General features: G+C 60.8%; 2 protein-coding genes across 10 annotated transcripts; one reads left to right on the forward strand and one right to left on the reverse strand.

Moving 5' to 3' along the window:
• Nucleotides 1-99: 99 nt before the first annotated feature.
• FRMD8 (FERM domain containing 8) lies at nucleotides 100-13,886 on the reverse strand. Of its 9 annotated transcripts, none has more exons than XM_081797807.1 (10): nucleotides 13,553-13,670; nucleotides 13,334-13,418; nucleotides 11,755-11,934; nucleotides 7,807-7,908; nucleotides 7,511-7,569; nucleotides 7,227-7,393; nucleotides 5,032-5,256; nucleotides 2,788-2,911; nucleotides 1,681-1,824; nucleotides 100-623 (listed from the first exon to the last, which is right to left on the reverse strand). In XM_081797807.1, exons 2-10 carry the CDS (start codon nucleotides 13,416-13,418, stop codon nucleotides 510-512), a joined length of 1,200 nt encoding a protein of 399 aa, XP_081653933.1. In that variant the 5' UTR covers nucleotides 13,553-13,670; the 3' UTR covers nucleotides 100-509. The 9 variants fall into 9 exon arrangements, with proteins under 9 accessions (XP_081653933.1, XP_081653940.1, XP_081653932.1 ...); XM_081797814.1 differs by having other exon boundaries at nucleotides 101-623; nucleotides 11,755-11,919; XM_081797806.1 differs by having other exon boundaries at nucleotides 101-623; nucleotides 13,495-13,652.
• Nucleotides 13,887-18,881: 4,995 nt separating this feature from the next.
• SLC25A45 (solute carrier family 25 member 45) lies at nucleotides 18,882-24,543 on the forward strand. Its single transcript, XM_081797815.1, has 6 exons — nucleotides 18,882-19,239; nucleotides 20,256-20,299; nucleotides 20,501-20,572; nucleotides 20,876-21,061; nucleotides 23,147-23,418; nucleotides 23,561-24,543. Exons 1-6 carry the CDS (start codon nucleotides 19,203-19,205, stop codon nucleotides 23,826-23,828), a joined length of 879 nt encoding a protein of 292 aa, XP_081653941.1. The 5' UTR covers nucleotides 18,882-19,202; the 3' UTR covers nucleotides 23,829-24,543.
• The last annotated feature ends 6 nt before the right edge of the window (nucleotides 24,544-24,549 follow it).

Raw genomic sequence — 24,549 nt, forward strand, 5'->3', positions numbered from 1 at the left:
ACAGAGAGACACAGCGAGAGAGGGAACACGATCAAGGGGAGTGGGAGAGGGAGAAGCAGGCTTCCCGCCGAGCAGGGAGCCCGATGCGGGGCTCGATCCCAGGACCCTGGGACCATAACCTGAGCCGAAGGCAGACGCTTAATGACTGAGCCACCCAGGTGCCCCAAGCTGAGTGTATTTATTTCGCTCTGGAGAAAGCGAAACTCTAGGGAGAGCTAAGGGGAGGCTACTTGATGCCTTGGTGGGGCATGACTCTGAAAGCAATAAGAAATGTACAAAACGATGAATAAAAAAAAAAAAAAAAGACAACCCCAAAGAAAAACTGGCAAAGACTTCAACAGACAGGATCTCCAGATGGCAAGGAAATACATAAAAGCTGCTCAACGTCATCAGGCAGGGGGGAGATGGCAACAAAAGCCATGCGGAGATTTGGGGGGCGATGCAAGTTACTCCAATAAAAAACAGACGAAAGGTGTAAACAGACGTGTCAGGTCTGGGAAGATACCAGCTTAGCAAATGAGCTGCTCCGTCGCCCGACTGTGCTGGTTACACGGGCACGTCGATGTGTCAGAACTTACTGCTAAAACGGGTGCTGACTGTAAATTATACCTCAGTACAACGGACTGAAAAATAAAGGAAAAAAACATCAGGAGATCGCGCGACTCCCCCTCCAGAGCGGCTAAGCGGATGCGGGGCAGGCTCACAGGGGCATGACCGCGGGGGACAGCTGGCCCTTCCGCTCCTGCACACGGGCACGAAGGACACGTGTGACCGTGGCAGTGTTGCTGGCAACGGTCCCAAACCGGAAACCCAGGTGTCCCTCAGTGATGGAACGTGGAAGTCAAGACTGGCGAATCTGGATGCTGGAAGACCAGAGAGCATCTCGAAAGATCGAGCCGCTCCTACCCGGGCGAGGACAGAGCGGAACGGACCAGACAGAAGAGAACACCCTGCTGCCAGAAGGTTCAAAACCAGCCAGAACGACTCCAGGTGAAACAAGTCAGGATGGGGGTCCCCTCGTGGGGGGGACGGAAGGCCTGGGAGGGGGCTTGAGGGGTCTCCTGGGGTCCTGGTTCTATTTCGCAGCCTGAAAGGTGTTACATAGGTTTATTTTGGGAAAACCTGTTGAGCTATACACTTAGGATTTGGGCGCTTGTCTCTATGTATAATTCAATAAAATATTTACTTTAAAAAAGGGATCTAGGGTGCCCCAGATGGCGGCCGGGGCAGAGGTGTGCTTTCAGGGGCAGGAATCCCAACCAGTGTCAGTGCCGAGCGGGAAGGACAAGGTGTGGGAGGGAGGCCTGTGCCATGACCAGGGCGGGAGCAGGAGGGCCAGGGGTGGGCGCTGAGTAAAGGCCATGAAACAAAGGCCCTCTGGGGCCTTTGCCCTACCCTGCCTGCCCTGCTCCGAGAGCACCCAACTCCCAGGGGGCCTCGGACAGAGAGCCAGTGCGGGCTGGTCACAGAGCGCCGGGAAGCCCAGGGAGGCACCAAACCAGGCCTTCTGACTCACAAGGGTGGCTCCAGGTCAGCTGGTGTCAGCCCCTCCCCGGTCCCCAGGCCCTCAGCAGCCCTCTCACCTCCTCGTCAGCCAGCCTGGAGCCTCCAAGAGTCTGGGGCGCCCTGCGCCCAGCTACCCTGCCCCCACCCCACCCCAGTGCCGGCAACGCCCACTACCTGCTTGGAGTAGATCTTGAGGAGCTTGTTGACCGGTGTGCCCTCGTTGTCCCCATCAAACTCTAGCCACAGGACAGACTCCTCCTCCTCGGGGGAGGTGTGGTCCCACGACAGCTCCTGGAAGCGCAGGCCCAGCAGAACGTGCTGCCCAGAGGGAGACGCAGAGCTTGGATTCGGCTGAGCGGAGTCCATTCCTCTACCCTGTCCTGCTCAGGTGCCACCAGGAGGGGACACCTGGCCAGGCTATTTACCTCTAAGGCTGAATCTAAATTCCTGTGTGAGTCTCTCCGAGGCGTCCCTGCTTTCATCACACCCTCACAGGGGACTGTGGTCTGGGGAGGTGACAGCTCCTAAGCTGCCACACTTCTCACCAGCGGGCCAAGCCCCTGACAGCTGGGGCAGTCACACGGGGGGCCGCGACAGGTGGGAGGGGCAACCTTCTCCAGGAGCTCAGCTGAGTAGCATCTCAGCAGGAGGCTGAGCTGGGCTCTGGGCCCAGCATGTTTGGGCACAGGTGCCCAGGAGGGGCTGAGGTCCCACTCTGGGGACAAGCAGCAGTCACCCAACACTTGCCCGCTGGCTTAGGAGAGATTCCTGCCCAAGTGCAAATCACCCCACAGGGCGGGATGCGGATGCGACCTTCTACATAGGGAACCAAGAGAGAGCCTGCGCCAAACATGGGGCGGTGGGTAGGGGGCGGGGAGAAGCAGGACTCAGGCAATCAAGGAGGGCTTCTAGTTGTGAGGCTTTTCTGGAAAACCAATAGCGAGTCTCTAGCCATTGGTCCAACAGAGCGGCCAGGCCATGCCAGATTCCCTCCACTCACAGGGTTAATCCCAGCTGCAGCCTCCCCCTGCCCCAGTCACCCTCCTGCTTCAGCCTGCTAGGCAGAGAAGCTGATCTAGAGCAGACCTCAAGGAAGCTCCCGGATGATACCGGAAGCCCCAGGACATCGGAGGGAGGGGGGCCAGATGAGCCATCTAGTCTGCCTCCAGGCCAACCACGGGCCCAGGAGAACCAGGAAGGCCTGGGTTAAGGGCCCTCCTCCCTCTCCAGTGAAGCCCCCTGCCCCCCACCCAGGTCCCACCCTGGAGGAGCTGGAGGTACCTTCTCCCTGCTGTCAATGACGTGCACGCCTTCCAGACTGATGGCCACAGCCACTGGCTTCCGCCCACCCCGGTGCAAAAAGCCCTGGGTCGGCTTGTCAACCTCGCCATGGAAGAAGGCGCACCTGGGGAGGGGAACTGCCGTTAGCCTGTCACCTCGGGCACCAAGAACAGACGGTCCAGGGTCTGGGCTCCATCACCACAGTGCTCTGGCCAGGCCCTGTCCTGGGCACATGAGAAGTTTAAGCTGTTTCGGTGACTGAAGGGTGAACGAAAACTGAGAGGGGAGTGGGAGGGAGGCTTCCTGGAGGTGGTGGCAGCTGCGCTGGTCACGCAGGACAGGAAGGTTTGAACAGGCAGGGGGAGGAACTGAGGGGCACAGAGAAGGGTGGGCACTGCAGATGGAGGGAAGAGCATGAGCCCGGGTGTGGGACAGCAAGTTATGTTCGGGGAACGGCCTGGAGCCCCGGGACTCAGGCTGAGGCTGCGGGAGGCGGCCAGGCTATGTCAGGGTGGGGAGAGCCCCGTGGCCCATGCCTGTCAGGCCACGACCCTTCAGGAGCAGTGGGGTCCAGCTGCCCCTGTGTGGGGGGCCCATGAAGGAGCACCCCGGGAGGCTTCGGGCTCGACACCGAGAAGGGGATGGGACAGGGTGCAGTGGCCCTGACATGCCATCTCACTGAGCTGCCACCCTCTCATGGCCCTGTCGTGTCCTTCCCCCTCCTATGGCTGCCTGGCCCATCGCCCCCTTGCACCAGGCTCAGCCAGAGCCCTTGCTGAATCCCGCTCTGTGACTGCCTGTACCCTCGCCCCGGGGCGGGCCTGGGGACATGCACGTGCTACCTCCCATTCCCAAGAGCAGCCTCACTCCTGTCGCTGCTCCTGCAAGACCTCTACAAGGTCAGCAAATGGCTGGGACTCCTACTTCACTGAGTCCCTGAAGCGACCCGGGGCAGCCACTTGCCTGCCCTCACCTACCCCACTTTGTCGCCGATCGTCTGTCTGCACACATGCATTTTCACCCATCATAAAAATTGAAGACCTTCTGCCCCCACTCCAGCCACAAATGCTGCACCTCTTGACTCCATTTCATGGCACTGACCCCTGAAGGAGTTGGTCACACTCGCTATCTCCGGTCTCTTCTCCCTCTCCTCCACCCACTGCCACCCCCATGAGGCTGGAGCCAAGGTCAACTATCGGCCTCACAGGGGATGTTGAACTTGACCTGGAAGCAGCAGCATGGGACGCCTGGTCACTCCCTTGTAGGACACTTCCCTTTGCCTGGCTCGTAGACTCACCTGCCCGCCTTGCTGGCCCGGGTCCTCCTCGTGCCTGGTCCACACTCATCTCCTTGGCCACGTCTTGGGGCTCCAGGTTTCAAACCACCCAAATGCTGATGCCCACCAATTACGACCCGACTCTAGACTCAGAAACCTGAATGTCCGCTCGGAATCGCCAGCTGGGTATCTAGCAAGCATCTCAAGATCAACACATCCACAACCAAACCCCCAACCTTCCCCAACCCGCTCCATGGCCCGGGCCCATCTCGGCTGATGACAACGCCATCCTCCAGTTGCTCGGACCAGACTCCTGGAGTCCCTTCTCCTCTCCTTCATCCGTTCCACTGCACATCCGTCTCGCAAATTCTGTCGACTCTACCCTCAACATCTCTGGCGTTATCACCGCCTGGCCTGAGCCGTAGCTCCTCTTCCGAGTACGGTCACGCTGTCCCCACTGGTCGCCCGGCTGCCCCCCTGCCTGCCTGCCTGCAGTCTGTTCCTACCTCTGCTGCTGTCTCCCTTCCCACCGGAACGTCAGCCTCACCAGGCACGGGCCAGGCCTCTCTGCCCCCGAGGCATGGCAGCGCCCAGAATGCCACGGTAGGTACACAGGAGCCACCGAGCCGATGTGGACAGCGTGAGAGAGAGAACCGGCTCAGTGGAAGGTCAGCGGGTCCACCGACCCAGTGACTGTGGCGGGCGGAAGCAGAGGACCCGTCTGGTGGCCTGGCCTGTGACGGGAGCGAGGGAAGGATAGGCGTCCAGCTCGGTACCCGTGGGGCCCGGGGTGCTGGCACGAAGACACACCTCACGTGAGGACAGAGCTTGGCTGGCGCAGAGACGGGCACCCTGGCAGGCCGTGCTGGCAAAGGCCAAGACAGACCGCTGGGCTGCCGGGGGGAGGGGACAGCAGAGCCCCCGGGGCTGCGGCTGCCCGTGAGGACGCCAGCCAGGGAGTCGCTCACCCGTAAAAGGGCAGCTCGTGGCTCTTGAGGAGGTAGGCGCGGTAGTGGGGGCTCAGGGAGGCCCCATGCTCGCTGTCGCTGCCAATCGCTTCCTTCACTTGGCCGTAGGCGTTCAGCAGGCCCTCCTCGCCTGTCCCCGCCTTGGCCCCTCGGCCCCGGAGGGCAGCAAAGAGCCCGTGGCCCCGCTTGCAGAGGTGGGCGGGGAGGAAGGAGTCCAGCTTCTCCCTGCAGAGGAAGGAAGATGGGTGCCTGGCATGAGGAGGGGCTCCGGCGCTGGGGGCCGGGCCAGAGGGGCCGAGGGCTTCGGGGGGTGGCACGCTCCCGGGCAAGGGCAGGCGAGGCCCCGGACCAGGACCGCGGGCCCAGCAGCACGCCTGGTGGGCGAGGGGCCTGAAGGGCAGGCCGGGAGACCAAGAGGGGAGCTGCGAGCAGGCCCGGCTCCCGGCCAGCCCGTGGCTGGAGGGTTTCAGCGCAGCTCCCGTGTCACTGACTCGGAGAGGTTTGGATTTCTGAGCTAGTGGAACTTTGACAGCGAAAACACGGTGCAGCAAGTGACCTATAGCTCTCCACATATTTTCTGCCAAAGAGGGGTATATTAAAACAAAAACAAAAACAAAACCCACCACCAACCCACAATCCGTCAGCACAGGTTCGAGGAGGAAAGGCTTCCAATCACGCAACCGTGAAGCAGGCAGCCGGGGTACTGTGCTGCTCCCGGGCCGAGCGCAGCCGGGGCTCTGTCTCGGGGCGGCGAGCACCTTCTCAGGGGTTCCCCGCGGATAAAACAAGGACGCTAACCGCTACTTGCGTGGAAGGGCGGCGGCACGGGCCTGGCACCAACTGTCGCTGAGGATGCCATTCTCACCTCAGAGGGGAGGGGTTCTGCTGCCCGAACGCCCCAGGCCATCGGCAAAGGCGCCCGGCCAGCAGCAGGGCTGAGGCGGGGATGGAACGCGTGCTGGCCCGAGGCCCAACCGTGGGGCGGTGTGAGGAGGGGTGTCTAGGGGGCCGCCACCCTTCTCGGGGCTGCCGTGGGCACTTTCGTGGCTTGTGCCCCCACATGCCTTCTTCCAGCCACAACTGTCACTTGTCATCTGGAAATCCAGCCTTCCCCACCCCCACCATGGGGGCTGTACGGGCTCAGGGCCCGCCTATCAGCGCCCTGGTCACGGTGTCCCCTTCGGGTGGACCTGAGGCTCCAGCCAGGGGAAGGGGACGTCGGCGTGAGTCTGAGGACTCTGGTGTGTAAGGGGAGAGGCCTCTCCCTGCCAATACGCAACTCTTGTGGCTACCTGGCCTGCCTGAGTGCGAGCCGGCCCAGAGGACACGGGGCCGCACCAGGAGAACGAGGGCTGTCCGTTGCTCGGGCTGACAGAGTCCCTCGAGCATAAACGCTTTGGGCTGTGTTTGTTATCAGCTGCAACGGCAACAGCCATGCCCCAGGGCTGGGGCTCCTATGGCCACCAGCCCAGGTGGGGAGCCCTGAGGCTCAACTGAGCGGGGTGGTCCGTGTGGGGCCCCGGCTGCTGGTCACCCGGCACAGGGCCCTGTCTCTGCGCATCGTCTCCTCCGACACACTGTCCCCTGCAGTGCTGGGGTGGGGCGGGGCGTGGGTCTAGGAGCAGGTTGTGCTGAAGTTCATCTCCACCAGGGTTATCTCTGAACCTCAGCATCATGGTTCATGGAGGTCGGAGGATGGCCTGGTCTGCTTCCAGGGCAGATTCAACTGACACAGCGAGGAGTGTGGCCTCTTGAGGGGGGGTGGGAAGCATAGAGCCAGCGTGCTGGGGTGTCTGAGGAATGGCGCCTCGTCCCTGGAGTTTGGGACAAAGCTGGGCTGTCACTGGTGACGGGGGGTCAGTATGTGCTCCGTCCTGGCTGCAACCCCAGAAGAACGAGCTCAAGCCCCTCCTGACCTCAGATGGAGGCTGGGCTCCACCCTCACACACACCTGGGACTCCTCTCCCAGATGTCACTTCACCCAAACCTCCCAATTCTCAGGCCCCTTGGCCCACTGCAGATGAGGGCAAGGAGGCTCAGAGAGGTGGGGTGACTCGCCCAAGGTCACACAGCATCAGGGCCAGCCCCAGGGCCGAGGCCTCCTGACTCTCGATCTTGGAAGATCACCTGGAAGTAGGATTCCGGGGCGGCCCTCCCCACCCCGGGCCCCTGCCCCGGGTCACACTGGCCCTCACCTCAGGGTGCAGGCAGTGGGCTGGCCCGGCTGGTAGGGCCCAAGCTGCACACGGCACACCAGGGCGCCCAGGGCCTCACAGTCCTCCAGGTCACACGGGTACCGTGCGGCCAGGACGTTGCCTTTGGCCTCCTCGTAGAGCAGCCGCAGGACCTCCTCATCGTGGATCTGCGGGCCGGCGCGGTAGGGAGGGGCTGCTCAGCTGGGTCGGCGCACCAGCGCCCAGGGGTCTAGGGACACAGGGCACCAGGGATGGGTGGTCCCACCCGGGGCTCACGGCCTCACCTGGAGCTCCCGCCGCTTTGGGAAAAACACGTTCCTTCGGAACTGCAGGGAAGGCTCATCTGAGGAGAGAGGCTGGTGTCACTGCCTGGCCCCCCTGCCCGGCCCAGCCCGGCCCTCACTCCCCCCGACCGACAGGACCTGAGGGCCGTCCCGAGAGTGGGACGCCTGGCTCATCTCAACGTGCTTGCTGTCCCCCCCCCCCCGCCCCAGCCACCCTCTCCCGGCTTCCCCTCAAGGAACCTGTAAAAGCTGGTAACTGAGGCCGAGGGGCCCGAGGGGCTGTCCCCCCCACTAACCCACGGCCACGTGGTCGGCGGGGGCGTCCGTGAAGCGCAGCAGCAGTTCGGGCCACTGGCGGCCCAGCTTGTAGGGCTGGTGCTTGGGCTTCAGCTGCACCTCTGCAGGACGAGAGGGCCTGCGTCTGTGGCCTCGGCGGGACGACTGCCGCCCGCTGACCCAGCAACAGGGACGGCAGTCGTGGCCGACGGTTTTTTCTTTTTAAGATTTATTTATCTATTATTTGAGAGACAGAGAGAGAGAGAGAGGGAGAGCGCGCGTGCGTGCGCACATGCAGGGGGTGGGGGGGAGGGACAGAGAGAGAGAGTCTCAAGCAGATCCCCCACTGAGTGCGGAGCCCGATGCAGCGCTCGATCTCACGACCCTGAGGTCACGACCTGAGCCGAAACCAAGAGTGGGTCGCTCAACCGACTGAGCCCCCCCGGGCGCCCCTGTCACGGCCAGTATTAACTGAGCAGGTATAAGCTTCCAGAAACACTTCCAGCGGATTACATGCATCTGCCCCGTGATAACAGTATCACGTGGATGGAGAAACGAGACTCAGAGAGGTTAAGTTACTTGTCCAAAGTCACACAGGGGAGAGAGGGTCGGGCCCCAGGCAGCGCCAGCCTCTGACTATGGCACCGAGGGTGGGCTGGAGCGCAGGCTGTGGCCGATAGAAAGTGCCAGGGATGGTGGTACAGACGAACCCCACAGGGCCTCAGGAAGCAGAACCCAAAGCTGGTAACTGAGGCCCAGAGGCCCGAGGGGCTGCCCTCCCCTGCCCCTGACCCAGCCTGGGCCTCCCCCTCACCAGGCCTGACCTCCGGCTGACCTTCATTCCATGCCATCCAGCTCCCCCACCTCATTTCCTTCTTGTTTCCCTCTCCCACTCCGCTCCTGCCATACCGGCCTTCTTCAATTGCTTGAACCTTCCCAGCCTGTCAGTGCCTCAGGGCCTTTGCACTTGCTGTTCCTCCTGCCTCAGGCACGCTCCCTCCCCAGACCCTCACATGGCTGGCTGGCTTGGGTCTTGGTTCTAGTGTCCCCTTCCCTGGACCCTTCACTGAGGCAGCGCCCCCATCACCTTCCACCTCGCCAACTGCACCCTCATTTGGTTGCCTTTACAGGATTTACCACCATCTGATGTCACCTCCCTGTCGATGCCCCACTAGCCAGTGAGTCCTCAGGTCACTCTGGCAAGAGTGGCTTTGTCCCATCCACTGCTGTACCCCTGGCCCGCCACAGGCCCTCACACGTGTACCACTCACGCCCGGCCCCTTGACTCTGGGCAGCCAGCTGGCCCCGGGACTCAACACCCTGGGCCAGGAATGAGAAAGTGCTTTCACCTCATGTGCCGGGGACCATGGCCTTTCAGAAGTCAGAGGCCATTTCCAAGCCATCAGTGATGCATGAGTACGGCTGCTATGGATAAAAGAGCGAGGAATGGTAACATCTGTGCCATCAACTGACTTCCCCTGCCTTCTGACCTCGCTTCTGAGCCCCATCTCCCACCTTGACCCCCCACCAGAGGGCCCGGTGCCGTATGCTGCCAGCCTCAAGTCAAAGGTCCTCATCTCTGTTCTCTGGGCTTCCATCTGGCCCCTGATGCTAACCAATAACAGTAGCCACAGTCCTCAAACTGGCCTCCCTCCTGCCGGCAGCCTCTCCCATCCACCCCTGCATTTGGCTTCCTCACACCCCTTCTCCTCCAATGCTTCTCAGATTTAGATTTCCCAGCGGCTCCTCAGCCCTCATTTCCAACCTAGATCCTTGACCACACCCAACCGTCGCCACCCCTGCCTCACCACTCCCCAGGAGGGGGACTGGCCACGCACCCCCAACCATAGGGTCCTCTCCCCTCCAAGAGAGGCTCCCTTTGCAATCCCACCGACCCGGCCACTCAGTGGGGCCTCCGTGTGCTCTCTGCCTGGACACTCCTAGGATGCCAGAGCTAGAGGGCACAGAGACCACCCATGGAACAGGTGGAAAACTGAAGCCCAAAGAGGGACAGTGCCTGCCCAAGGCCACCAAGAGTTAGTGGCTAAACCAGGATCCGAGCTCCTGTACTGCATTTTAGACAGTGAGGTCCCTAAGGGCAGGACACTTTCAGTCCTGCTTCCCACTGTGTCCCCAGCGTTTAGATCACCGGCCAGCAAGGGGGTGCTGGAGGTGGCTCTCCCTGATGAGCTGGGACCCCTGGAGACACTGAGGAGGAGAGTGGACCCGGGACAATGGTGCCCTTCCTTCTGCCTACAGCCCAGTCCTGACCCTGAGCCCCAGCAGCTCAGAGGACTCCCATGATCACAGCAGGACCCTGACCCTGAGGTCCCACACACTTTCGGGTGGGGCCTTCCCCTGGAGGTTTTCACCCAACGAGACTGGTGGTCCCTGGAGCCTCCTCCACGCAGAGTGACAAGGGCACTGAGGATAAACACTCCCCAAACAGCCAGCTTGTAAGGCGGCTCCAGCAGGCTGCCGTCCCTGCCTGATAGCCCTGGGGCATCTGTCACTGCTTAACCCACTCAGGGTTGGGGGCAGCCAAGGGTTCCGAGGGACCCGAGTCAGGGCTGAAATGGCCTCTCAGGCTTCCTGAAACCCAGCCTGGGAACCAAGTAGGTGCTGACTTCATGCTGGGGCCTCTAGCCACCCTTGTCCTGGACAGGGCGGTGGCCCAGGGTGACCCTGCCGGCCACAAAGGCAGCCCATTCATGTTCTTGCGAGGGGGGAGCAGGAATGTGATGAGAAGGGAGTGGGGGCGGAGGAAGCAGGAGGAGGAGACAAGGGGCCCAGCTGCAGGGACAGGGAGCCTGAGGCGGCACGGGGGCCAGCCACCCCCCGCTTCCCAAAGATACAAACCAAGGGGCCCACAGTTCCGACCAATACCCGGAGGGTGATAAAGGGGCAGCTGGGCTGGGTGGGGAATGGGTGGAGGAGACATGTCAGCAGGAGGAGGGTGGGTGAGAGCAGCAGCTGTACAGGAAGCTTCCATGGGGGGGGGGGTGGAACGGACAGGACGCAGACACATGGGAGGGGCACTCCCTCTCCTACTAGGCTGGCAGAGGTCCCCCTCTAGGATAGAGGCACATATCCCACTGGCCTCAAGAAAGAGGTAACTGCTAGGGGTCCCGAGGGACCAGTCACCCCCTTCTTGCCCCTGTTCCTCTACAAGAAAGGAGAGTATTTAAGCTCAGCAGACATGCCTGGCCCTGGCACCTCTTGGGGCCTCCTCTCCTTTGACCCCCTTCCTGTGCGAGCCAGCAGGTTAGAGGCCCTATTTGGAGGCCCCAGGGACCTCCCCTGCCCCCACTCCTGCTCCAACCCTGCCTTGCGATCTCAGCCTGAAAGGGCAGGACACAGATGGTCCTGGACCAGAAGCCAAGCAGGGTTGCAGAAAAGGCGGGTTCCCACCTGTCCCGCCCTCCCCACCTTCAGGGGTGGCTGCTTCCCGGGCCAGGCCCCCCCCTTCCTCCCTGTCCCCAAGGAGCAGGATGCAGTTCCTGCTTCCATTCTGTTCTGAGTCCTACTACTCACTGAACCCACCACTCCAAACCTCAACTTCTTCATCTGCAACACAGAGCTGGGCCACTAGGGTAAGAAGAAATTCCGCTCAAGAAATGCCAGCTCAGGCTGGGGCACAGACCACATGCTCAGTGAATGTGGATCCCTTCCTTCCCTGTCCCCCAGTCCTGCTTCACCTGATGCCCCAGGCTCCAGCACCACTGAGGCTGAGGGGCAGGCTTGACCCTTCCTTTGCCACCAGCAGAAAGAAAGAAGGTGCGGGCAGAAGAGCCAGGAGTCCTCTCGGGGCTCTGGGGCCTAAAAGTGGGGGCTAGCTCCAGGCCATACACAAGTCCCACCTTCTCCTGATGCACAGTGGCCAGAGGTTCTGGAAGCGACCTCCTCCCCTGCCCCTGGTCACTGCCCTTCCAACCCTCCAGCCTGGGCTTCTCACTGCCAAGCCTTACCCAGCAGGGGGGACACAAGCCAGAGTGCGAAGGCATCCAGGGCGATGTCCGGGAGCTGCAGGACCTCACGGAGAGCCCGGTGCAGCTCGTGGGCACTGACTGACGGCAGGTTCTCCACGGCCAGGGGCACCACTGTGTCATCCGCCAGGTACACCAGCACATCAGCTGCTGCAATGGAGGCTGGGCGGGGTCAGCTGGGCCTGCCACCTAGGCATAGGGACCCTCTACCCCCCACCCTACACCCCTTGGGGTGACCAAGGCTACAGTCCAGAGACAGAGGCCCAGCAGCCCCAAAGGACGCTGTGAAAAGTGCTGTTAAGACTTAACTCGAGATCCTCAAACCACCCAGAAACCCAGCAACTTTGGCCCAGGGACCAGCCTAGCCCCATTCTAACTCGCAAAGGTTCAAATAGGCTGGCCACTGCACCCTCTCCTGGCAGTCCCAACGACTCTGCCGGGCTTCTTCCTTGACAGAGAACATTCCACAGGTGGGGACTGAGGCAGAGACAGGCCCAATCCATTCTGAGACTATAGGAGTTAGTGTATCAGGCTGGGAGGCAGGAGAGCTGCCAACTCACTGTTGTCCTTAGGCAAGTAGCTGTCTCTCTCTGGCCCAGGCTAAGACCGGAATAGAGGATTCCTAAAGCTGCCCCAGGGTAAAGCAATTTCCAGGGCTTAGCTTCCATAGGATTCTTCAAGCCTCAGGACTCAATACCATGGCCTTTCAGGACTGTCTAAAAAGTTCAGTGTTTACTTGTGACAGCCCACGGCATTCTCATTTGGAGCTTGGTGCCGAAGGGAGACCCTTGGAAGAGCAGCCAGATTCAAATCCCCATCCCTCAAGCTGCAGGTGCCGTGGAGGAGACCGAGCTTGGAGGCCGATATACTTGGGTCCCAATCCTGGCCTGGGCCCTGGCTAGCAGGCTGACCTCAGCAAGCCTGAGTGTCAGTTGCCTCATCTGTAAAGCAGGGCGAACACCCCTCTCTCAAAGCGTGGCTGTGGATCAAATCGGGGTGAGGCCTATGAAAGGCAAAGGCGTAGTTTATCATTGACACAAGTGAAAGTGCATTTTGGATTTCCAGTCTGTTCTACTATAACCGCTACTTTCTTGACAGACCATAAAATCATCTCCAGGAGGCTGTGATTCAGACTCACTTTTCAGGTAGGGACATCTGAGGCAGGGAAGGCTCTAGCATCCAGTGACTTAACCTCTCTAGGGCCCGATTTCCTTCCTTATAAAATGAAAATAATGATCCCTGCTTTCAAGCCGCGGTTAGTGAGAAAGAAATCAAAGAATGGAAACGTGTCACCTTTCATTCATGAGATTTCATCTGAATTTCACAGCTCTGCAAAACATGCGCCTTTTACAAATGAGAAACAGTACCCACCTTGGCCAACAGCCTAATGACAGAGCCCAGCTGCTCTGTCTTCTATCACTTCTCCACACCTCCACAGACCTTATTTGTTAATGAATATATAAAATTCTCTCTAATGAAAGAGATGACGAGCCAGGGCCACTTCCCCAGGGCTGGGGCTCCAACTGCCTATGCAGGGTAGGTGATGGAGACAGGTACCCACCTCGGGTTCCCACGGAGGACACGCTGCTTCGATGGGACCGCTCAGCGGGGCCCAGGTGCCCAGCATTGCCTTCTGTCCCGTCCATCTGCAGAGGGAAAGAGAAAGAACGGTTACTGTGGGGTCCAGGGATGTGAGGGTTGGGGAGCCCCTCAAGCTCTCACTGAAGAAAGGCGGAGTCCCGGCTGATCTGCGAAGGTGAACAGTGTTAGTTGGAGGCACCGGTGTGCAGACTAGTGGGTCTTCAGCCAGCTCGAGGTCGAGGCTGGTGGGAGGGGTCAGGGCGCCGATGGTCAGGAGCGGGGTCGAAGCTCGGCTGGCCGGGATGCCCGGGCAGGGCACGGCGCCCTCCCATCCGGGGCGGGGACCCGCGCAGGGCGTCGCCGCGCTCTCACCTCGCAGGGAGTCAATGCCCGCGGCTTCAGCGCAGGCTCCCGGTCTGACCGCGAGCCCCAGCCCCGGCTCCCGCCCCGAAGTGGGCCAGGACTCCAGCAACCGCTTAGGTTCCAGCTCCCCGGGCTGCGACGCGGAAGCTGGGGCGGAGGAAGCGCGACGCGCACGGCCCCGCCTCCCAATCCGCAGGAGCCAATGGGAGCCCGGGGCTGCAGCGCATGCGCTCTGCCCGGCGTCCGCGCCCTCACTCCTCCCGCGGGCCCGCGCACGCCTGGGACGCCCCGCCTTGCGGCCGCGCGGGTTTGCTCACGTCCTCGGCCATCAGGTGGCCTCCCACGGGCCTGCCCACTGGCCTGTAACAAGGTGTCGCGAAGGTTCAAGGAAGTCGAGAATGGTGGCCGAGCTCTGGGCGCTCACTCGCGTGTGGTTTGGGGCCGGTCCCCTCAGCTGTAAAAGGGAGATGCCTCCTGGGACGTGTCAGGGATCCACACCGTTCTGGGTGCCGGGTAAAGGTGACCCAGGCAGCAGCCTGTACAGCAGGCGCGCCTGGGCCATGAGGGGTGATAGACTCTTCGCCGTGGTCAGAAGACTGGGGATCCCTGGCCGGACTCAGCCTGGACAAGCCCCTTCTCCTCGGGGCCCCAGTTTCCTATCTGTAAAATGAAGAGGTTGAACTCAATGACTTCCAGCGACTCTCCAATTACATGCTAGAAACCCAGGCCAGGCATACTTGATTTTCCAAGGAGCAGTCACAGGAGCCCTCTCTATCTTAGACACACAGTCTGGAGACCTTGAGCCGTTCCCAGGCTGGAAAGAAACAGGTGTGAAACCACCTATCCCAGGATCACGTCACCAACATGTCCTGGCAACGCCAGCATGTGTACGCCTGAGGTGTAGATCTCAGGGAGAAAAACAGGTCCACGGGGCACCTTCCTGAGCCAGAAGAACCAGAAGTTGTTCTAGCTACAACAATGGGCTGGATGATCAGGGATGGGGGTGGGGAGCAAGAGGGGAAGTGGGCTCACCCTGCCCTTATTCCCTGGCATTGGAAGGCAGCCCCATCTCCTAACCCAGTCCAAGTATCCTCAATATAAACAGCTCTTTACCTGCCCTCCAGAATCCATGCTACCCCACACTTGAGCCCATTACAACATGTCTTCCTTGCATGAACTAAGGACTCAAAGAAGTTCAGATGTGAGCCGGAGAGAAGAGTGTGCAATAACAAGCATCTCCTCCAGGGGTGTCTGGGTGGCTCTGTTGGTTAAGCGTCTGCCTTCGGCTCAGGTCATGATCCCTGAGTCCTGGGATCGAGCCCCGCGCATTGGGCTCCCTGCTCAGTAGGGGTCTGCTTCTCCCCCTCTCCCTCAGCCTGCTGCCACTCTCCCTGCTTGTGCTCTCTCTCTCTCTCAAAACAAACAAACAAACAGACAAGCATCTCCTTCCAGGTTCTAAGCTCTGAGACCCTCAGACTAGGACACAATGGCTTGGTGGCCTCCCTTAACCAGCTGGATCAAAGTGGGAACACAGTTCAGTGTGGTTGAGTGCTTACTGGGTGTGGGGTCTGGCCTAGGGCAGGGGACAGAGACCCAGGTGAGACACTGCCCTGCCCTGAGGAAGCTAAGTTATGATTTAATCAGGGAGTGGAGGTAGAGAGGGGGAAGAAGGAAGGCCAGGAGAAATGCATGGTTATTTTATTTTTTAAGTAATTTCTTTTAAAGATTTTATTTATTTATTTGAGAGAGAGACAACATGAGTGGGAGGAGCAAAAGGGGAGGGAGAGAGAGAATCTCAAGCCGACTTCACGCTGGCGTGGAGCCTGATGCGGGGCTCGCTTCCAGGACCCTGAGATCATGACTTGAGCCCAAACCAAGAGTCGGATGCTTAACCGACTGCACCACCCAGGTGCCCCGAGAAATGCATGCTTAAAACTACGTAAGATGACAGAATTGCCTTCAGAGCTACGAAAAACTACAAGCAGGAAGAGAAGGGTCCTCAATTCCTGAGCCCTACTGTGTGCCAGGCCCTTCCCTGTGTTTCCCCATGTCATCCTCGGGGTCCCTGTGAGTGGAAATAACAGTAATAGTAGCTGCCGTTCATGGTGTATGTACAATGTGCCAGACTCTTTTCTAAGTGCTTTAGTTCTTACACCACACCAGGAGGTGTGCAGTAGAGAAAACAGGATCGGAAAGGTCAAACCACAAAGCCAACATCTGGCAGTAGGTACAGTGGTGGTAAGGAGTCTGGAACCCAGGTGCAGTGGCGGAGGGGTGGGGCACTGGAAGAGATTCCCGAAGGTGTTCCGGTAGGGGGAACTGTGGTGAGGACCCCGGGGAAGCCCTGGGCAGTCAGAGCACAGCAGGTGAGATGGGGCGGCACGGGGTGTGTGTGTGTGGTGGGTTTGGCAGGTGGCGAGGAGGTTTTGGAGGTTGTGAGCTAGGGGGGACAAGGTCAGAGCTCTGCCCTGCCAGGCAGAAGATGGGCCTGGTGGGACTTGCAGGAGAGCCCAGCCCGGGCTGGGGCTGCCCTTTGGCAAGGCTCCAGGGAGGGGTTGTGGGTCTGCCTTGAACTGGGGTGGTGGGGTGGGACGAGAGAAGAGAGTGGGGCTCATTCTGATGTGAGGGTGGCGGCCATCAGACCTTTAGAGCCAAGAGGCCTGAGACTCAGCCATCAGCTGGGCTGATTTCCTGCTTTTGTAAGCAGGAAAGGACCTAAGGCCCACAGAAGGGATTGCCCAGTATGCCTTGGGAGAGAGTGAGCAACAGAATGAGGACTGCAGCCCAGCCCTCGGTGAGAAGCCATGCTCAGGAAGGTTCGCTGGGGCAGCCCAAGGAGCCCGGGGCGGCTCTAGGAGGAGGAGATCAGAGATGAGCCTTGCTTCCTAAAACCTGTCTGCCCGTGAGAAAGTAGCGGTGCGTGGGTTCTACTTTGGCCACAGTGGGAAAGCGGAAGGGTGAGTGGGATTGGTCCTTGGGCATCTGACGGGGAACGAAGAGTTGCCACGAGATCAGGAGAGGCAGGTAGGGATATTGTTGGGACTTCACCTTCTTTGGGGCCCTTTGGAGATGGGGAGAGAGAAGTGGAGACCCAGGGCTGGCTGCAGGGCTGCCCGCTAATGTTGCTCTCTCGCTTGTCCACTCATTCATTCTTGCACCAAATATGTAATGAGAGCCTATTCTCTGCTACGTGCTGTGCTGAGCCTTCGGGATAACATCAGTGAACAAACAGCCAGAGATCCCAGCACAGACGGACAACAAGTTAATTACTGGTACTTCAGCAGGTCACGAGTGCCATGGAAGAAAGAAGAGGAGGAGCCAGGGAAGGGGCCCCAGGAATGCCCGGCAGGTGACACGTTTGAATCCAGGCTAGACCAGGCCAACAAGGCCTGGAGGCAGGAGCCCGTTTGAAGAAGAGAAGGAGGCCAGGGTGGCTGGGACAGAGTGACCAGGGCGTGCCCAGAGATGAGGTCAAAGGACTGTGGGGCTGCACCTTGAGGGCTCCTAGAGCCTAGGAAGGACTTCGGTTTTCACCCTGAGCAGGAGGGGACCCTTGCAGGGTGTGGAGCAGAGCACGGACATGGTCTGACTTAAATTTCAACTGCATCACTTTGGCTACTAGGTGGAGAACAGACTGGAAGGGGGCAGGGGCGGAGGCAGGGAGGCCGGCAGGAATCCAGGTGGAGGCCACGGTGGCTTTGGGCCAGGGTGGTAGCAGTGGAGGAGGCGAGGAGGGGTGGGATTTGGGACATGCTTCAAAGGCAATACTAACACAATTTGCTTAGGGGAAGGTGGTGAGGTGTGAGACAGAGGGAGGGGGCTAGGGGGACTCCAAGGGTTGGCACCCACATTTGGAGCCTTCACACAGATTTCTGTGGGCGGTGGCACCTGCGCCCTGGATCTCTGTGCCCCGGAAAGAGGACCCCGCCCCGGCCCCACTTTTCAGCATGCCTAAGAAGAGAATCTGACAGAATAGCCTGTGGCCGTGGATGTAGACAACAGGTTACATCAGCACCCGCCTCCCCCCCATACACTCTGTTAATGTCGGACGCTCATCATTTGCAGCAGCCTCAGCACTTGGCCTGCCCGTGCCCCCATCCTCGGGTCTGCCCTGATGCTCTACACCACCCCCTGCCGTGTGCATCCCCGTCCATCCGCATCCTGTCTCCAAGTCCATGGGACTGCCTAGGAATCACTGAAGTGTAATGGAGATGATCCTGAGCATGAACACCCCCATCCCCACCCCACCCCCACCCCAGAAGCCCCCTTGGATGACCTCCAGAGCCTCCCAAAGGACATGGGAGAAAAGAACCTCAGAAGCATGTGCTTTGCCACAGATCACCGGGCTGGTGGGGGCAGAGCTGAGGTTGGAACCCCAGTCTGGACGACACCAGAGCCCCTGCTGCCTCTGCTGGTGTCCATTGGCCCCTCTCAGGCAGAGAGAGAGAGGACGGGAGCAGGGAAAAGAAAAGTACCAGGCAGGTGTGAGAAACACGGGGCGTGAGCCGTCATCTGATTTGTAAAAAGATGCAACGAATTTATAAATGATGTAAAATACCACTTTCAAAACAACAGGGAAGAGTGAGTGTATTTAACCGGACTCCGCTCGTAAGGAGCCGATGGGTGAGTGGAATCATAATTCATGCTCTAACACGCTCAGTGTACAGGCCACACAGAAGGTTGGTCGAAGGAAGCAGAGAGGAAGAGAGAGGGATGCAGGCCAGGTCTCCCTGCCTTGTCAGCTTGGGTTGTTGTCCAAAGAGAAATGGGCTTTCATAACCCCAGAGCTGAGACACCCGCCACCCTTTATACACGCAAATCCCCAGCTTGTCCCCTGGGAGGGAGGCCCGGAGAAGAGAAGGCCGAGTGAGGGAGGCTGTTTGTGACTCACACAAGGGAGCTGGGGGAGCTGCACACCACCCTGGGAGAAGGCAGGGCTTCAGGACCGGGAGTCACTCCTCTCTGGGGTCCCACCCTGTCGGCTCTGGGGGTTCCTGGGGTGCGGGGACTGCGCAGGGCCTGGCCCCTGGTGGCCATGCTCTCTCTCTGCCGGCCTGGCCGCCTGTCCCAGGCGGGCGGCAGCCTGGTGGGTGGCGCTGTGGGGACGGAGGGGGTTTGCGCCGGCCAGGTGGGGCAGGCAGGGTTAGTTAAGGCCTTGCTGGCTGGGGCCTGGCCGCCCTGCCTGGTCCCGCTGCAGGGCTGCAAGGCCATCGTTGGCCGGCAGGGGGCGGGCCACCGGGCCATCATCCCTGCCCGGAAGATTTCACACTCCGTACACACTTCCTCCAGGGTCAGGGCCACCCAAGGTGGCTCCCTCCCCTCTCCTGGTGCCGAGGTCTGGGCACCGGGCCACTGCTCATTCTCCAGGCCAAGTTAAACATTTAGTGGAAGGTTATCGGGTGGGCGAGGGGGAGGGAGATCAGGGACCGACAGACGCTCCCCAGCGTCTGCTCTCCGGAGCCACCAGGTCCCGCCCCTGCCAGACAATGTCCGTGGAGGCGTTTGTGGCCGGCTGGATCTCTGGTGAGACGTTTTTCTTCCTTCTGTCACATCCCCCCTAGCGGTCGGTCACTGCCTGGGGACATAGAAGGAGCTGAGACCAAAGCCCTGGTGGCTCTGGAGCGCCAGACCAGCTATCCCCATGCCTCCTGGCAGTTGCCTCAGGGGCGCGGGGAGGAAGGTGCAGGTCCCTAAGCCACGCTGTCCTCACCTGCAGGGCCAAGGTGAGCCCTCTCCCAGACACACCTGCAGACCTTCGCCGTGAACCCCACTCTCTAGGCCCACCCTGTGGGGCTCAGAAAGCAGTTCCACTGTTGACCCCAGCAGCTGTCCTGCATTCCCCTCAGGGCCTCTGCCCGACCCGGCGATGGGCTGCATGTCCTGGCGCGGAGGCCTGCTGTGTTGTGGACCCAGCCCAGCTTCTGGCTGACAGTTCTCTCAGAAGAATGAGAGGGTCATTCCAAACCTGCCTCCTGGGGCTGTGACCTCGCCCAAGACTCCAGGGCCAGCACGGCTATGGAGGGCAAGATCGGAAGGTGGGGAGGTGGCCTGGGGGCTGGGCTCTCCTCCCCGGGTGCCAGCAAGACTGCCCGTAGGGCCCCCAGCTCCGTACTGCTGGCTGAGGGGGGAGAGTGCTGGGAGGGCAGGGCCTGGTCTGGATCAAGGCCCCGTACTCAACAGCAGTCATGCGTGGAAGGAAGGAAGGAGTCGGGCAGGCAGGCAGGAGCACTGGAGAATCTGATCCACGGTCCCACAGTTGGGTAAGCAAGCAGGACGGTCAGTGCTGGACTCTGTGAGGACACCGCGTCTGGGGCTGGCTCCTCCCTTCTGCCTGGGTGTCCTCTGGGCAGGGCCAAGGCCCTCTCCATGGTCCCCTTGTCCCCACACCTTCCTAGCCCAGCGCTTGGTGTGGAGGAGGATGCAAAGGGAGTTTCTTTGGAGTCTGGCGGGAAGGCCTGGCCTCATTTTCTCCTGCCCGAATCCCCCTCTCCTCAGACAGGCGCAAGGGGCCTCACTTATAGCATCTTCTTATCACGCAGGAGCTCTGGGCTTGGTCCTGGGACACCCTTTTGACACTGTAAAGGTGAGTCGAGGGGAGGCACCCAAGGAATGAAGGATGTCACCTGAACCAGATGGCAGGATGCCTTGAGAGCAGGGCCTGGCTGATGGGGATCTTTCCTATCAATCCTGCCCTGCTGGCATCCTGCTGGGCAGAGGGAGGAACGGGGCTGGAGCCATCCCTGCCCGTCCCTGCTGGGCTGCCTGCTCTGTCCTCCTCACCAAGGTGCGGCTACAGACCCAGACCACATACCGGGGCATCATCGATTGTATGGTTAAGACTTACCGCCATGAGTCGGTGGGTGTCTTGCTTCTTTGGGGCTTTGGCATGGGAGGCATCTGGGTGGTCAGCAGCAGTTTTCTTCTCCCCGGCAGGGCTCTCTGCCGCTGGAAGAGAGAAGACCAAAGTCGGGGCCTCCTGGGGGCTGGGTGGTAGCTCAGTGCCCCAAGGATGGACCTGAGGCTGTCCCCAGCCTCAGCCTGCCTCAGCCTCCTTTCGGCAGGGCTCAGGAGTGGTTTCCGGCCAGAGGAGACCCTGCCAGGGATGGGAAGGGCAAAGAGGAGGCCCCCTTTGCCCTAGGGTCGCCATGTCTTTCTACAGCTTCTGGGCTTTTTCAAGGGAATGAGCTTCCCCATTGCGAGCATAGCTGTGGTCAACTCCGTCCTGTTCGGGGTCTACAGCAACACGCTGCTGGCACTCACAGCGACCTCCCACCAGGAGCGGCGGGCCCAGCCACCCAGCTACACGCATGTCTTCATAGCTGGCTGCACTGGAGGGTTCGTGCAGGTGAGGGGCAGGTGCGGGGGCATGCGTACACAGTGCTATCAAGCACACACACACAGACCTCCGGAGGGATCCGCCAGCCTCAGTCCTGTCCCGGGGGACCTATTGCCCTGCCGGAGCCCCGAGCCCAGCCCCTCCAGTCCTGGTGTGGTCCTGGCACCCCTCCAGCTCACACCCTGCTCAGCCCCTTTGCCTGCAGCCTCACCAGGCCCCAGTCCACAGATCTCGCTGGGAGAGACCCAGGGTATTAATCATTAAATAGCTCCCATCGTTTAGTTTTGGTCTTTGTTCTCAGCACTTAAGTATCTGGCTTTTGATTGGTGGGGTGGAGGAAAGAGGGGCCTCCAGGCACCAGGGGGAGCCCCAGCTGATTGAGGGGTGTGAGCATAGAGGCGGAGGGGCCCGTTTCTGGCTCCACCCCACACCCCAGCCAGGCGCCTGAGGTCACCCTCTATTTGGCACCTGCCCTGATGCCCCTAACACACTTTCTGGGGCAGAGAGCAAGGACAAAGGACAGAATCAGGTGGCTCACTCCAGTGAATTAATGATTCATGAGACCCCCAAAAGGTCCTGGCTTTTCTTCTGCCCCTTCTTGTACAGGGCACATGCTTGCATATTTCCCCAGCCCTGAGACCTGCACCCCACCAAAACAAGGAAGCAAACTGAGACTCCATGCTAGTGGCCGGCCCAGCCAGGCCCAGCTCCTAAGTCACCCTCCCCTCCAGCTCATTGCAAAGCCGGACAGATAGCAGAACTGGGGACTGTAGGGTCACGGATGGGGATTGGGTTCAAGGACCAACAGGAACCCGGTTTGCCATCAAGCTCATGGATTCGGCTGAACAGGTCTGGGAGCAGAAATTGTGTTTTAGTGTGGAGACGGGGAGGAAGAGGCAGGATGTGACTCTGGCCAGCCCAGGGCAGGGAATGACAACCTGTGATGGGCACAGAAGTTGCTTTTGGCTCAGAAAGCCTGACGCTGTCAAACATTGGCATTGTGTGCCATCCCCACCGCGCCCGCGGGCAGGATGGGGGAGCCGGGGGGCCCTAACCTGCCCCTGCTAGCCACCCTACCTTTGGCTCAGCCATTTGCTCACCGTTGGGAGCCCTGGGCTCAGGGTCACGTCCCCGGGAGAAGCCCTGAGCTTGGCACTGCCCGCAGGCTCTGAAGGATGACATCAGGATCCCGCCTTATAGGGAGGGAGCCCAGAGCACCATCCTTCCAGCCGGGGAGGAAGTAAGCAAAGTTGGCCCGCCGCCCTTGGAACATCATCGCCAGAGCCAGCTTCCAGGGCTGAGGGACTAAGCTCGTGTACTTTCCGCAAAAGAAACAGAACCCACAGAAACCCCTCACGACACACTAACCTCAGCTTGACCTCAATTCTCATCCGAACTTTAACAGCTGACCTTGACCTTAGTGCATCCATGACCCTCACATTAGCCCCGGGCCCCAGCTTCCCTCCGCCTCCACCCAGAACCACCCTCAGTCCTAATACTACCCCAAATGTTTGTCCCTTCTGCCTCAGCCGGGTGATAAGAGTCCTGGGACACAGATCCCACCATCACCCACCTTCTGTTGGGACCCTAGTAGTTGGGGGTTTGTGGGAGGCAGGAAAGGCTGGCCCAGCGCTTGACCCCCTCAGGGGCCTCTGAGAGGTGTCTCGCAGGAAGTGGGGGGAGCGAGACTCTATGAAGTTGAGTCCCCAACAGGACTGAGGTGACCTCCTTCACTGTGGGGAGGGGTCAGACCTATCTCACGGGCACAGACTGAATCCTTTCTTCAGACCCTGTCACCGCAGGTGCGTGCCCACCCCTGGCTTCCGGGGGGCTAGAACCTACCCCCCCTCTTGGAGAAACAATGCAGGGTTGTTTCTGAGCTCCATGCACGGGCCAGGCAAGTTCAGTGCTGTTGCCCAAGGAGACGGGCAGTGCCGCCGGCCGTCGGGGCAGATGCTAAGGGCAGTGGTCTGGCCTGTGCTTGGCCCCGCGGGCAGATGCGGCCCTCTCTGCCCACCACCTTCCTCTTGTTAGGGTGGGCCGCCGAGCTGGCCCGGAGCCCCGCCCAGGCTCTCCGTGCTTCCTTCCCTACAGGTCTACTGCTTGGCCCCTTTTGACCTCATCAAAGTCCGGCTACAAAACCAGACAGAGCCGAGGGCGCGGCCGGGCAGCCCCCCGCCCCGGTACCGGGGGCCTGTGCACTGTGCGGTCTCCATCTGCCAGGAGGAGGGGCCCCGGGGGCTCTTCCGGGGAGCCTGGGCCCTGACGCTGAGGGACACCCCCACGCTGGGCATCTATTTTGTTACCTATGAGTGGCTGTGCCACCAGTCCACGCCAGGCGGCCAGAACCCCAGTAAGGGGGGCGTGTGAGCGGGGGGGGGGGGGGACAGACAGGGGTGGGGGAGGGGAGCTGGCCCTTGCCCTGGAGGATGGGGGAGGGACCCTAGGGATGGGGTTGGGGCGCTCTGCTCCTCGGTCTGACACCGCCTGGGCTTCCTCTGCCCCCAGCTCAGCCACAGTGCTGGCGGCAGGGGGCTTCGCAGGCATCGTCTCCTGGGCCGTGGCCACCCCCTTGGACGTGATCAAGTCCCGGATGCAGATGGCCGGGCTGAAGCACAGGGTGTACCGGGGGGTGCTGGACTGCATGGCAAGCAGCGTCCGGCAGGAAGGACTGGGGGTCTTCTGCCGGGGGCTTACGATCAACAGCGCCCGTGCCTTTCCTGTCAACGCTGTCACCTTCCTCAGCTACGAGGACCTCCTGCGCTGGTGGGGATGAGCGTGGCCAGGTCGTGGCTGCAGCTCCCCCGCCAGACCCCCGCCCGACCGCCCCGATGGGAGAATAAGGGGAAAGCACCAGCTTGCCTTTGCCATTCGAGAGGCCCGGCCCTTCCTTATGGGCACGCAGCTGTGGGGGGCAGGAGGCCCGGGGTCCTGGCCTCGGGAACACAGGGCTGGCTTCAGCCTCCCAGCAGCCCTCGGCCCTGGCACCCGTGCTCCCCGAGTCTGTGAAACACACTCACGGGCCCCTGGTGCTGGTGACATTCCGGCCCCCGCCCGTGACTTCACCCCTCAGAGAGCTCTCAGGGCCTGCACTCCTGGGTGCTAGCCACCCCCTGGATTCCAGCAACGGTCCTCACCGCCCCCCACCTCGCCTCCTTCCAAACCGCTCCCCGCACGACCCTCCTGGAGAGCAGTCTTTTGTCTCCTGCTGGTCCAGAATCCTTCAGTGGCTCCCTTGGCCTGTGAGAAGAAGCCCCACCTCCCCCACCTCCAGCCCTGCGTGGGGAGCACAGGCTGGGCTGTTCTTCATTCCCTCCTGCCCAGTAGAGGGCGGCACCCCCAGGGTGACTCCATCACCCCTTGGCTAAGCCCGCTCCTCGGCCCAGGCTGAGCACTGTCCCCCGGAGTTGTTCCTGGCAGGCAAGGGAGTCCCCCTTGTCCCCCACTGGCTGTGGGGTTTTCATACCACCCCCAACCCCTTCCCTCCCACATCCCCC

Source organism: Leptonychotes weddellii, chromosome 11, assembly GCF_054177405.1.
Source record: "Leptonychotes weddellii isolate Sample4059 chromosome 11, ASM5417740v2, whole genome shotgun sequence".
NCBI lineage: Eukaryota > Metazoa > Chordata > Mammalia > Carnivora > Phocidae > Leptonychotes > Leptonychotes weddellii.

What these genes read in the sequence shown, in the direction of transcription:
- FRMD8 (XM_081797807.1), bottom strand. Translation starts at nt 13,418, where the DNA reads ATGGACGGGACAGAAGGCAATGCTGGGCACCTGGGCCCCGCTGAGCGG. An exon ending in GTCCTCCGTGGGAACCCGAG is followed by an intron (nt 11,935 to 13,333) that starts GTGGGTACCTGT and finishes GACCCCGCCCAG; the next exon opens with CCTCCATTGCAGCAGCTGAT. An exon ending in CACGAGCTGCCCTTTTACGG is followed by an intron (nt 2,912 to 5,031) that starts GTGAGCGACTCC and finishes TCCCCTCCCCAG; the next exon opens with GTGCGCCTTCTTCCATGGCG.
- SLC25A45 (XM_081797815.1), top strand. Translation starts at nt 19,203, where the DNA reads ATGTCCGTGGAGGCGTTTGTGGCCGGCTGGATCTCTG. An exon ending in TGTGGCCGGCTGGATCTCTG is followed by an intron (nt 19,240 to 20,255) that starts GTGAGACGTTTT and finishes CTTATCACGCAG; the next exon opens with GAGCTCTGGGCTTGGTCCTG. An exon ending in GCACTGGAGGGTTCGTGCAG is followed by an intron (nt 21,062 to 23,146) that starts GTGAGGGGCAGG and finishes CCTTCCCTACAG; the next exon opens with GTCTACTGCTTGGCCCCTTT.